This window comes from Helicoverpa armigera, chromosome 1, assembly GCF_030705265.1.
Source record: "Helicoverpa armigera isolate CAAS_96S chromosome 1, ASM3070526v1, whole genome shotgun sequence".
Taxonomy (NCBI): domain Eukaryota; kingdom Metazoa; phylum Arthropoda; class Insecta; order Lepidoptera; family Noctuidae; genus Helicoverpa; species Helicoverpa armigera.
Window position 1 is genome coordinate 2,558,573 of NC_087120.1, and position 14,521 is coordinate 2,573,093.

At 37.1% G+C, this 14,521-nt stretch overlaps 1 protein-coding gene across 4 annotated transcripts in view; it reads left to right on the forward strand.

Moving 5' to 3' along the window:
• Positions 1-14,197, forward strand: part of LOC110377576 (ADP-ribosylation factor GTPase-activating protein 1) — a 57,259-nt gene extending 43,062 nt beyond the window's left edge. For 2 of the 4 annotated variants that reach the window (XM_021336493.3, XM_021336495.3), the window contains 7 exons: positions 1,120-1,274; positions 4,461-4,590; positions 5,725-5,817; positions 7,099-7,221; positions 8,147-8,280; positions 9,598-9,770; positions 11,838-14,197. In XM_021336493.3, coding sequence (XP_021192168.3) covers positions 1,120-1,274; positions 4,461-4,590; positions 5,725-5,817; positions 7,099-7,221; positions 8,147-8,280; positions 9,598-9,766 — 804 coding nt within the window. In that variant the 3' untranslated portion in view covers positions 9,767-9,770; positions 11,838-14,197. Of the gene's footprint in view, positions 1-162; positions 292-1,119; positions 1,275-4,460; positions 4,591-5,724; positions 5,818-7,098; positions 7,222-8,146; positions 8,281-9,597; positions 9,771-11,837 lie in introns of all 4 variants that reach the window. The other 2 variants (XM_049836932.2, XM_021336494.3) reach the window with 2 other exon arrangements.
• The last annotated feature ends 324 nt before the right edge of the window (positions 14,198-14,521 follow it).

The following is a 14,521-nucleotide window of genomic DNA, read 5'->3' on the forward strand; positions in this document are numbered from 1 at the left end:
AGTAAATATTTGAAGTTTTGTTAAAACAAAAAATACGTGTCCGATATCTTTGGCCTACCTAAAATGCGGACTAATTAGGATCACTATTTTGTACCCGGTCATCACGCCTATTTGTTCTATGGTTTATATAACTTGGGTCGTAAACTGTATGGTGGTCTAAAGGTACGGTGCCTTCGGCACCGTCGTTCTGCTTCGACCCCGCCACCGCGGGGTTCTCGACGCGCATCTATAGAAAGAACTCGCAGGCGGTACAGTACCAGCGTACCGCCATCCCGCTCATTGCAAAATGACGTAAGTCTTCTAAACAGGATTCGGTGTCCTGGATTCCGAATTTGAATTCGTCTTCTGGATTTCGTTTTTCTTTTGTTTTCGAATATCGAATTGTTAAATTCGATTTTCGTATTCGTATTTTGGATGGTTGTTTTTTTTTATTTTATCTCTAGCTCGTTTTTTTTCAGTTCTTGTACTAATGTCTGTTGTTGATAGAAATGCGTTTTAGCTTGGCTGTGTCTACGAATCCGAACTGTGCAAATGTCCGTCACTTAGCTGTAGAGTAATAGTATTTATGTGTGTATTTATTCGTGTTGTGTGTAGTTATTTTATTCGATTTTAAGTTTTCCCTCGTATGATATTATGTTAGTGTTTAATTCCTATTTTAATGGTGTTTATTAAGCTACCTAGCAATATGGCTGTGCTCCCCGTTACAAATCGTTTAACGATTGATTTTTATCCTGCTATTTTTCTTTTGCCGCCCAGCGATTGAACGAAATTTTAGCATCGGCGAACAAACTTTTTGCATTTGCCTCCTTGAAATTCTTTACACCACATTAGTTTAAACTGAGCTCGATGCAGGCGCATATCTTTATATAATCTACCGTGAAATTACCCCACGCTGTTGCTGCGTAAGTTAATCATCCATAATAATAATGCATTTGTGCATAGCAAATTGAAGGTAGTGAAATCTTTTTGAATCTCGCATACGTGATATACAAAATATGATAGTGTACAAGTGACCCAACCTTTAATGACCGCGACTGTACTTTACATTGCAAGCCGATGCTAGAATTAGTTCAAGAACGACCTACAAATATTTGGTGTTAATAAAACTTACATTTACAGATCTGTGCACTAGCGGAAGGCAAGTCATGGACCGCCTCGGACTACAAACCAGAGACTCTGGAAAAGTCCCAGGACTGGGCCGTCTCTCGCGACTTCTACTCGTCGGGAGACAGCACTTTCCACACGAGCGGCTCGGATAATAACATCAGTTATCAGTAAGTATTCATATTTTTATCTATCATCTTCAATCATCATCATCCTCCTGCCCTTACCCCAGTTTTATTTTGTGTCTGTGCAAATGTTTGTGCACTATCATATTCCTTTTTTTTGTTATCGTTGGGTTGAAAATGCTATTACGCATCCCCTTCCGGAGAGGGGTATGTGGGACTCCCCGGTAAAGGCGTTTCCAGTATACCCACTAAAAAGGCCCAGCGGCACTCCGACCTTGCCTGAGTGGAGGAGATCTAGGAATCTATAGCGTCCAGTCCCCCACCGGCGAATGTCCTGCGCAGTTGCCTGATCTCCTTGTATGAGAACAGCCGCCGTGGCCGGTATCGGCTAGAAAGGCATCTTTGGGATTAGGCGCAGCAAAGCTTTCCTTTTCCATCTCTTTTGTCAGCTGTCATCTCACAAGTAACGGTCTTTCTAGTCATGTCTTCATTCCACTGCTCATTATCTTAATTTATCAGGCGTCAGGATCAATGTTGTAATGTCTTATTTAGCTCGAAGGAATTTAAAAAAATACTTCTTATTTTCATTTTGAATATGCTGCAGGTTTCTGAGGTTTACTCCCGTATCGTTGAAAAAGATTAAAAGACTGATTACACTCTCTTTGAAGGTTGCTTGAAAACATTCCTATCTACAAGTCTTATATGCAGTTGTACATGACACTCCCACCTAATAGTTTGAGATCCTAGGGCTGGCAGAATTTACACATTTCACTAATTAAACCTATGCCATAATATAAAGTAAGTTCGGAAGTTGACTGTATTATATCGACGGCTAATTAATGAATGAATTTATAAAAATAACAATATACAAAGTCCATTATGACGAATATTTTATCACTTACTACTTACGCTACTTATAACTAGCGATTTAAATTATTTTAAACATCTACTCGGTTCTGTCCTTTTTTACAAGTATTCAATATGGGTTTCATTATCTAGAAAGTAAGTGATGTCCGACAGCCCTTGAGATCTTGGTCTATTATTTAATCTAGTAGCCACAGTGCGCCTTTTGATCTTTTAACGTTGTTATAAACCTACTGCATCTACACAGAACATATATGACTGTGAACCTGCACATCTGAAACTAATAGACATTCGGAAACCACACAAATAACCCAAAAAAAAAATTCAAACGGGAACCCGAAATTTTTCAATATTTCAACCGATATGGTGGGTACCTGCTGTAGGAAAACCTATAAAACATAACGGGCTCATGTTTCCGTGTGTTGTCAAAATAGACGAAATAAAAACTGGGATATTGATTCTCCCTGGTATAGCTGCTGGCTGTTTTGATAATGTTCTGAAATTGCAGCCCGAAAAATACAGCGCAAGAGTTGTAAAATACAGACAATCATACAAACAAAAGACAGACAAAATAAAAGAATTTTGTTGTTTGTTTTTTTATAAGAACTTTTATTTTTATTTTTTCTTCCCTTCATACATCAAATCTTCTCTCGACATCTTGCACCGTAAAAACTGAAAGTTAAATTCATACAACAAATGTAAAAAAAACATATAAAGAGACTCTCAGAGCGCAACCAACAATCTTGCATGAACCCACATATATCTGTATAACATTCGATCATCTACCAGGACTCGATGGTTTGATTACAACTACAGAACATTATTAGGAACGCTACTTCAAGTAGATTCTCGGTGCAGCTGAGTTATTGCCGAGCCGCTGATCTGACCTCCGATACTTGATACTTAGTTCATAGTTAGTATTCCTTCACGGTGATCTTAGATACGGAATATGAAGATTTGTCGTAGGGCTGTCAGTAAAGAAGGTTTTTCTGTTTTTGACTTGACTTAAAAAAAAAGAGGTTCTCAATTTTTCCTTAAGGTTTATTATGTTGAATGTTTGTGAGTAATAATTATCTCACGCTTCGCTCAACCAATGTTGCTGTGGTTTTCAGTATAGTACTTTTCAGACTTAGGAAAAGGGTTGAGGTATATTATTGTGGTCTTTTTTTGAAAAAAGTTTTTAAAATTAAATTTTGCATAGCTGCCAGACTCTGACATATGAAAGAGGATAGAAACTATACCTGTACTAAACTTAATAGTTTAGTACAGGTATAGTTTCTATGATTAAGTTGTCAATATATGCGTTTGAACTCGACACTGATGTAATAAAAAAACTTTATATAAAATCCCTGTTGAGTTCTGGCCGCTGCATTTGAAATCACGAAGTTAAAGCTGATTTGGGTATTTATAAGTCATGCACAATAGAAAATTTAACTTTTAGAGTGTGGAAAATGTTTTGTATTTTGCTCGAGAGCCCAGTGTTATTGTTTAGTTTTAAATACATACATTGCATTGTTAGGCCGCATTATAAAATAAATGAAGACTGACACTTGTTGTGCCAGCCCTATGAGTTTTTACCGACTTGTTACCAACAGTTAAAAGTTACAAACTTTGTATTGACAACACTTGTAGATTGTTATTTGTTACAGGTTCCAACAGTATTTCTAAGCCAGTGGGCAGAATAGATTATTGAGAATATTCTGTGCTATCAATACTTGGTGTCCATAACGATGTTGGCAATTGATGTCTCGTGTATGAGGTTTTGGAAAGCCGAGCCCCGTTGTGTTGTAGCCAGCCTATGTCCGGCGATTGATTGCTTCAGCCATGACGGATAGGAAACAATATGTCTATTGATATCCGAAGTTGCACCAAAGGGCGGTGCAGGAAAGGGCAGTAATTATCCACGGTTCATTACGCGTTTGATGGGGTTTTGGATCCATTTTGGTCTAGGTTTTAGGTTGTTAGATTTGAAGGGTGCTTGTTTGCGCGTTTAATGAGCACGCATATTGGTTCTCGTCTATTGTTTATATTTAGTTCATTTGGGGATTATGTATTGTTTCAAATCACATTGATTCCTCTGCACATTTCAATTGCGTTCAAATCACACTCGAGTATCAATGTTTGATCGCATTTTCTGACAGACAGCCGCGCGAAAAGTCGATTTTTTTTGTCTAGTCCTCTTTTGACTTTAACACTGACTTTTGACTTTTCACTTGTAACTTTGTATGTAAGAAAATCTTAGAATCTTAATTTGACCCACTTTCCGGTCTTCGATTAGGATGAAATTTTGCACACGCTCTGAGTTCTGATGAAAAACCATGACTGGCGTATTTTTTAGTTTTTCTTACGATTTTTTTAACCAACCAGCACGGAGTATGGGAGTGGACGTTACACCGGTTTCGGCAACTGCAACAACCAGAAGCAGTCGGCGTCCACTCCGATGTCGCCGATGCACGGCAACGAAATGGTGGACAACACTCTGGCTTCATTAGCTACTGTAAGTAAACTAAACATTATATTAACTAGACTATCCGTCAGTTGCATAAAGCTCCATTAAAGTTAATGATTCTTTAAATCTATTGCTGACACTTTTTATCTTGTTGACAAAGAAAGAGTCAGCAATAGAAAGAAGCTTTAACTTTAATGGAGCTTTGTGCAACTGACGTTATTTCTATTTGAAGAAACAGGTATAGATAATTGCAGGTGTATATAATAATTTAAGATCGCTTTCTCACTATTCGCTTTATTTTTAAAACTGTTTAGTTAATAGAGCTGTCATCGGGTTTTGGTCTTATCATGGATGTCGATCAAGAACCGGTAGTTGTCATTTGTTTTGTATTATGTATATCGCGTATTCGTTCACAAGTGTCGCGAGGAAAAAAAACAATAAGCCACTAGTTTGAAAGCTTTCTTAAACACCACTAACTTATGTAATATACGATGAAGAACACCATGTAATTAATTTGATTAAAAGTAACTAATTAACGTTAAGTATATATTAGGGTTTATGTAATTAATTAGGTAACATGTGTAGTAGGGTGTATACAATAGACAATAACAAACCAATTGGTGAATGGTCTCATTGTTTATAACAATTAATTTTCAATTTAAAAACAATTTGCAATACTTAAATATATATTATTATATTTAAAGCCTAAACTTCATCGTACCACAGATAATATATATGTCGTGCTCTCTTCCATTCTACGCTGTGCAGTTCCGTTATGACATTATGGTCTATGTTCGGTTTTCCAATGCCAATAGCCAATCATAGGGCGCAGTTGCAACTAGGTATTTGCATTTTTATATGAGTACATGTCAGAGTTGTGTTGTTGGCACATATCTAATCATTTATTGACAGCTGCTTTATTACCATTGCTCTATTATTTTAGGAAGTGATGCGACAAACAGTAAAAAAAACATGAAGAGTCTTAGAAAAAGTTAAATACCTTTGGATGAATTATGAGAACAGATAAAGTTTTTTTTTGATTTCTGCAGGTTTCTTCCGCCTTTAACTATTTTTATAATTTTTATATACAAGTTTTAAATCGTACAATTGTATTTACAATGGACTACACGCCATTTGGAAAACTAAACTTCCAGATATTAGCAATACTAATAATTTGTTAAGGGCAAGTTCGAACGGTTGCGTAGGCGACAAAACGACGACAAAGAACGCATTGTCGAGCGACAATCTAAGTCCTATGGGCGGTCTTTGCGGATCGTATGTATTCACTCTAAGAATCGCTCGCTATCGCATGTAAAGCACGGTTTCGCACGACCTTCTGAACTTACCTTTATGCTTGACTTTCAATCATTGCGTCCATGGAGAACAAAATGACTTGTGGAGATGTCATAACATAACATCCTAAAATCTGCCCATTATTTTCAAAGCATACGTTACTTGACTTAGCCTACATTGCTTATGGCATCTCCGCTATATTTCCTTGCTCCGTGGTATCGACTCATTCGTTTGTGTGTTTAGGAACATCTGACTGTTGAATGGATCGGATTTTTTGAATATTATCAAGGTTGACTCTAATGGTGGGTCCACATGATACCAACTTCACACAGACTTTTGTCTGAGCAACATATCGGTGCATACAAAAGTCTGAGCCAATGATAAGTCTGCACAAACATCTTGTCATCATATTTTCACTCAGACTTTAAGTTCGTACAGATATTTGTACAAACTTAAAGTCTGTATCGTGTGTAGCCACCATAATATGTATTGTTCGTGATGCAGAGTGTATCATTTGAACGACTATTGGCACGTTAAAGCTGGAATTCGGTACCACGCGTTTGTCGCTTGCGACCGATAAATGACAGTTTTGTCAATGGTCATAGTTTGGGAGTGTTCGGTACCGTTTCCGCTGCGATTATTCACATATTTGATTGCGTGCGTCTGTCGTAAGCCATCCCGGCCGTTGACGTTGAGCGCACGCGACAAACGCGCGGTTCCGAATTCCAGCTTTATGCTGAACTGTTTCAATAGTGATTAATATGCGGATATATTATCATGATGAAGTGTTGTGATCAATATGCTTTTCACTTACATAAAGCAGTCATATCACAGCTGCATGAAGCAAGATCATAATGTACACCAAAACAATTGATGTTGCCTTGCAAAATTATGATGCATTTGAACTGTGCATGTATTGTTCGTGCCAAACTTAATGGCGGCTCGGAAACCATTTTAAGATATCGATATTTTATTTTATGAAAGCAGGTGAGCCATACTTGTGTATGTGATTAAAATCTCTGGACATTGTCTTTGTATGCGTAAGCTCACACGCTCAGTAGTGGCCAAGTCATTCAAAGACAATCTGCATAGATCTTCAACCTTATCACAATAGTATAAGGTTAAAGTTCGATTGGTAAAAGACTGATTGTCGTAAGTTGACCTGCTGGCGTTATATTTACAATAAAACATCCATCAAAGTCTTGCCGCCCTTAAGTTTGGCCTTAGGAACTGTTAAACTGAAGCCTACTCCTCAATCTTCAGGGTTGGTCCATGTTTGCATCATCGGTGACTAAGGCAGCTCGGACGGCAACTGAGAGCGCCGTGCGTTACGGAGGCATCGCTTCCCAAAAAGTTTCGGAGATGGCATCTACTGTTACTGAAAAGGTAAAAACCACTTATATGTATTTATTTTAGAATTACTTTGTTTTCGTCCTATTGGCTAATGCACCTACCATGTTTTCTCTGCATCACCCTAAAGTTAACTGGAAAGAATGCCTATGACATTAAGTTCGCCCATGTAATGTTTTTGTTGCATAAAGTTTAAATAAATAAATAAATTACAGGATTGTAGAAAGAACATGATTGGTTGTAGTCAGTAAGAGTCTGATACTCCCTCATGCTACTAACCCACAGCAGGAGGGGTCTTCCGGGGGAATTTCCATAAAAAATTGACATTCATTGTAGGGACCTCGAAAACTGAATACAAGGAGCGACTGCCTATCTGTCCTCCTCAACCAAGTTACCCGAGCAACGAAATATTCACCCATGTACCTAAGGTCGTTGAACTCACCGCTACAACCGGCCTACCGGTACAATATCAATACAAATATGTCCAATCCATCACTTGCCCACGGTACGGTGTAACTGACCTACGCAACAGCTAGTTACTTGTCTGTGTCAGTTCGAGCGCTGACACTTCATACCTGTCAGCTGTCAGTAATGAATTGTTGTAGTTTATATGATACTGGCTGTTGAGGTTTCAATCATGTACCGTGGGAACTTCCCGTATGGATGAAATATAGCTTATGTTACTCGGGTCCCAACTGTGAGAGATTAATTTTAATCGGTTAAGTAGTTTCGAAGCCTATTGAGCCTAATAGATTAAAATTTAAACTATTGTAATTAATTATTATTTTTTTAAAGTCCATGGAGTTTCTTGGCGGTTCTTCTCCATGAGACCAACTCTTTTAACCGTGCAACTAGCTTGACGTTTATTTAAACAAATAATACTGTTTATTTAAACTGGATGACTAAATTAAATTGAGATTTTTCAAGATAAATCTTTAAATTACTTCTACGATACTTACAGGTGAACACCCGCGGCGGTTGGAGTACTCTGGGCGGCACTACGGATCAGAGACGCGCATCCAACACCAGCACGTCTTACCAGTCGCCCAGCTATGGCGCCATGAAGAGTTCCACTTCCGAACCATACTCCCAGTGGTAAGTAACATTACTAGCTGTAACCCGTAAGTAACGTTACCAGATGTCATCCGTATGTAACGTTACTAAATGTCACCCATGTGCCGGGATAACTATTCAAACGGCGAGTCCATAGAAACCATACTCTGTGATTAGTTACTAGCTGTCACCTGTATGCCAGGGTGACTACTCTGAGTGGTAACTAAAGTTCCAACCGTCACCCGTATGACTAAAATCAATCAGAGGAACTATTACCCGTCTTACTAATCACCCAGTAACGGTGCCATGCAGAGTTCCACTTCTACAGTGGTAAGTAATGTTACTAGCTATTGCCCGTTTGCCTGGGTGACTAAAACCGCGCGTTTGACTAATCTCCTATCTTTGCCGTTATGAGGAGCTCCACTTCTCAGTGGTAAGTAACGTTACCAGCTGTCACCCAATGCCCGAGTAACTACTGCGTGTTTTACCAATCACCCAGCTACGAAGAGTTCCATTTTCGAACCATACTCTCACTGGTAAGTAACGTTACCAACTGTCAGCCGTAAGTCAAGTTACTAACTGTCACACCGCTTTACCAGTGCGGATTGGTGATATCAGATCTTAAGGTCCAGAATATACTAATAAAGTAAATACAAACTTAGAAAAGTTGCATTGCATCAGCACAGTTGAAATAATAAACAGATCTTTTATCTATAAGACCCCTATTTACGGTTAAAAATGCAGACGAATAAAGGCTTGTAGTCAAACGTAAACAAGAAGGTTTTCAACGTGTTTGAACATTGAAATGCAGTCGAATTAATGCTTTGTGAGAATATCTGGGGTAGAAAACTTACCGTATCGAAAGCCACACTGTTTGTTTTGACTTCACGTACAAAGGTGGACTTTTGTCGTCGCATTGTTTAATAGTCAACAGTTGTTTGTATTTTCAACCGATTTCAAAAGAACTTACCCGGATAAAATATAGCGTATATAGCGTATGTTACTCGGATCAGACAGAATCACTGCCTTTCCAATAGTGAGAATGTTTAAATCGTTCCAGTAGTTTGGATCTTTTTGGGTACAAAAAAACAATCAAAAAAATGTTTCCTCTTTATTATAATATAGACTGGCTATTTTATCGCAGTTTCACCCGCGTCCAGGAGACACCCTTTCTCGTATCCGGACAAAATATAGCCTATGTTACGCGCAGATAATGTAGCTTTATAATGATGAAAGAATTTTCCAAATCGGTCCAATAGTTTTGAAACCTTTGGAGAACAAACAAACAACATTTTTCCTGGTTATTGTAGTACTATAAAGATAATTGCACATACTCAACAATTTTCCCAACAATTCCAGGAACGAACAACTTCAGCCATGGAAGGAATCGGTGACCACCCGCAACAACTTGGATTCGCGCGATCTGTCCCAAGTCGGGGTGTCCAGCCCCCCGCCCGATATCAAGAACATCACAATCAAGAAGAAGAACGCGTCTGATGAAGACTCTTGGGACTGGCTTAATAACTAAGCTGGTAAGTTTAGCCTTTTTCTCAAACCAAACCAAAAATATAAACGGTTTCACTCGCATCTCGAGATAACTGCTCCCCGAAGCCGGATGGTGACAAATACTATCCTATGTCCTCTCGAGTCTAAGCTACCACCTCCCCTCTAATTTTCAGCTCATACGCTTCAGCTATTTTTGAGTTATAAATAGTGAACCTGACACCACTTTTTACATCCCATCTCCATCTCGCGAGCATTTTTCCCAACTACCTATGTATGTTGGGCTTAGAGTATAACTGGATGCAGCTGAGTAGGTACCAGTATTTTACAAAGAGCGATTGTCTAGCTAACTTCCTCAACACAGTTACCCGGGCAACCCAATACTCCTAGCTACTGGTTGTCAGACTTACTGGCTACTGATTACTCGTAACGACTGCTAAAAATGTTCAAATGATAGCTGGGACCTACAGTTTAGCGTGCCGTCTGAAATACAGTAATTGGTGTCCAAGGTATACTTAAAAAGTATATGGAAAAGTTGCATTGGTACTTGCCTGACCTGAAATCGAACCCACATTCATACTTGAGAGGTTGGTTCTTTACCCACGACAACTATTGATTTTTTTTAATATGTGTATAAAGTCTTATCAACATTGTGTACCTCTGGTTAAATACGTACTCAAATGAAGTATATATGTTATGGGCCATGTGATTAATTCGGGCATTATTTATAATGCCCGAGCATTATGAATAATGTCTAGCTTTATCGGGCCAAGTGATTAATAACTATCTTAACTTCATTATTTATCAAATTGCACGGGCATTATTATATTGCTACATGATAGTTGGGCAATTTGATAATAAAGCTATATTTTATGTGTTTCGAGGGTGGCAGTTGTTCTAATAAATAAATCCTGTTACTTGCTACATATTTTATGATTATTGTTTTAAATTATATGTTCTATTTTAATGGGAAATTATAGTATTTTTCTTGGCTCGTTTTTTTATGGTAGAATTTAATTTGGATTCAAAACATTGTATTAAAAACTGAACTTAGAGACGAAAACGAATCGCTGCAAAACCGACTCCACGTAGTCTTGTCTGCCCTACCCCAAGAGTGCAATTCAAAACCGCGTAGGCACGGAGGGGCGAGGCGGCCTGCGAGCTGAGGCGCAGGTAGTTGAAGCGCTCGCCGCCGCGGCTGAGGCTGGCCGGCTCTGCCGGCCAGCAAGCCGAAGCTGCGGTGGTGAGCGTGAAAACAATCTGCGACGATAAGCTCGCATGGGACCGCCGGAGCCCCGCAGCGCCGGAGCCGTGATAGAAGCCATGCTTGCTGCATGTTGCATGCTTAAGAGAGACCGCCACGCGCGTAGTCAGGTAATGTAATGGGAAATGTGAGACAGGCCACACCGCTTGCGTAACGTAGACACGCGCGTCGTTACGCAAGCGGTGTGGCCTGTCTCATACATTTCCATACATTACAACTCATGGTTACGCCGTAACTACGCGCGTGACTACGCGCGTGGTTACGCATACGCATCCGGTCTGCTCGAGCCTTTACTTCTATGCTCTGTCAATTGATATGGGATGTGTTATATTTAGTTCATTTTATTTAAGTTAAATATCAATAACAGTAAAAAAATTAAATTAAATATGTTTGTATTACTTTGCCCAAAAGGTCACGGGCAATATGTATAGTGCCCGGTCAATTTGATTGTTTGAGTAATTATTATCAAATTGCACTCTCATATTGGGCATTATTCATAATGACCGGGCATTATGTATACTGCCCAATTTATCACTTGGTCCATAACATATACTTATTATATTTTAACAATTTAATTAAGTACAATCATGTAAAAACATATTGACCATTACGGTACTCTTAATATTATAGTAGATTATATCATACATTTAAATAAAACAAGAATATAAGTATATACGAATTTCATCATCATCTTCTCAGCCATATGAAGTCCACTGAACATAGGCCTCCCCCTTAGATCTCCACAGATACCTGTTGGAGGCGACCTGCATCCAGCGTCTTCCGGCGACCTTTATAATAGTATATACTAATTTAAGCTTTATATATTTTTCAGATCATCACAAGAACGCGAGAAGACGGCCTTTAAGATCCAGTTTTAGGCCGCACATATCTATCCCTTAGTTAAATTACGCATTTTAACACATTATATATATGTATAAATATGTATTCAAAATTACAATTGTAAAATATATATTGAGATACAAAATTCACATATGCATGTATGTATATGTATTAATTTAGCCATGGAAATCAGTATTTATAGTCATTAAAGATTTTATTTGTAAATACTTTGTAAAAGTTGGCAATGTATTCGGAATTACTCTTAAGTTGGCAATCGTTCTTTATTGTTTTTCTATCGATTCTTAGTTATTGTGCAGCAGTAGGAAAAATATGTTTAGGTAGTACTCCGAACCATTTTGTTGGTACATAGCAATATTTCGACCATTATTAGGAATTGTATCAACTATAAAATCAATATCAAATATGTATTCAAAATTTGCTGAAAACCAGCACTTTTCGATCATCAAAATTACATCAGACGGCCCACCACTTCCTGTGTTTAATCTGGGAAGAAGTTGCATTATAAACTCCACAGCAACACAAGTATGTCTGTTAGATTTAAAAATCTCAATACAAAATTCATGATATAACATACTCTCAGTATGTATATCTAACCAGCATGACCAGACATTTTATGCAAATAAGACCTTTTTGCTGAACAAAATGTCTATGGATCAGAGTCGCCACAAAATGGCTTCCCCACTACCCTAGCAATATTTTTGGGATTGATTCTGTAAAGCGTACATCTTATGAAGGTAATTAGGTAAAGGAACTAAGAGTCGATAGAACCGTTTTCGCTTGAAAACCAATTGGCATGATATATAATTGTATTGCATTGACCACTTACTAATAAAGGTATTTACAAATAAAATATGTATGTATGTAGTTACAGCTTTATTCGGAACTGAACAAATTGTGTTGGTTGAATCTATTCTTTTATTATATCTATTAGATATATTGATAACATTTATTTTAGAAAATCTACGAAGTTATTTAATATTAAAATTCTGTCCATTTTAGTGCCACATTGTTTTCTAAAAAAATATTGTTTAAACATCTGTTATGTGATGGCACAAACGCCAATATCTTTGTCCAACAATTTAAGAAGGCTTTGCATATATTCTTATAAAACACTGTTACTACAAAGTGACTTTTTCCTCCTCTATTTTCATTAATAGCCTCGTGGACAAAGATCGCTCGAAGCCATACTGGCCTACTTGTAAAACTAGGCCTTCATTATTGTCGTAATAGCTTAATTTAGTTTTAAGAAAGGTGTAAGACGGCATCGCAAAGTTTGTCATTCAAAAAGACTTAAGTCTGAACAAAATGGCAGACGACGCGTTGAAAGATTGCTAGGCAAATTAAGATGAAGGCTTATATTATATATATACGTGTTTATATTTTGTTGGATAAACAACCGCTATAAACATATCGTTTATAATGAGACATAGATTTCATCGATAAATCGTCTTTGCATTAACAGCAGCGATAGTTTATTTAGCAGTGGTTTTCATAACGCATCAATGAGCCCATTCCATATAAAATCTCAGCATTTATATTTATAGTTTATAATTACTAGGCAAGCCATAATATGTATTATGTTGCTAAAACGACATTATTATTTGTATTTTCATTTTGAATAAATCGAAATTCTCGGAAGTTGTTTTTGTATTGAGACTGTTGTATCGTCCGATCCCCTACCCTTTTAGTGAAGTCCACTACATCATGTCCTCTCGATGTCGATAGATATTTTATATACAATTTTAATCGTATTAAAACATCCTATTATAACTACTCTGCCTATCCACTACCGTCCTCTTGTGATTATTCAAATTTTATCGAAATATTATTTACTATGAAAAGGCTAATGTAATTTATATTTTTATCGTCAACTATCTATCGACTTCGGCAAAGCCTTGTGCGTTCATCCATGATTTGTTGAATTTCGTACAAACATGATATACCCTGAAATAAATTGCAGAAATTCTCTAAATTCCATAAAAAAGGAAAATTGGTATCATTTCACGGAAAAGGGACAAGGCTTACCTTCGTACATTTTGTATTGGATCGAAACAAATTATTTTTCATGTTACCAATATATTTTTGGCAATGTTTTTACCCTCGATTATATTATTTTCTACGTTGTAAGATCAAGGTTTATACTTATGTACAAATTAATAATATTATAATAATTTAATTTTATATTTTGCTTGTAAGATTCTGAATGTTATTTACTTTATATTGTAATTAGTTTTACAACTGTGGGCTCACAGTTAAATAGACGATGTAACGATTACTTTAAAAATTTTGTCATCAGGTTATTTGATCGAATTAAAATTAGTTTGAAGATTATTTTTGTTTTATTTTTTCTTTGGATCAGCGAAACATACAACTCTTTATTTAAAAAGTCGATGTTAATACAATGATATCACTTAATCAATTGAAGCATTATTTTAAGTAGTATTTCAGTAGCTTTGAAAATAAAATGGCATTAAGTTTGTAAACTATTCAGGCCCAATCACGAGAAAACCACAATATCACATTGTGCAATTTTATTCAGGTTTAGGGATAGCCTAAAACAATAGACACAGCTATTGATTCATGTTTTAAATATTAGAGACAGCAGATGATAGTGGGTACAAACAAATAAAAAAATGGTTGCATCTATGTTCTTGA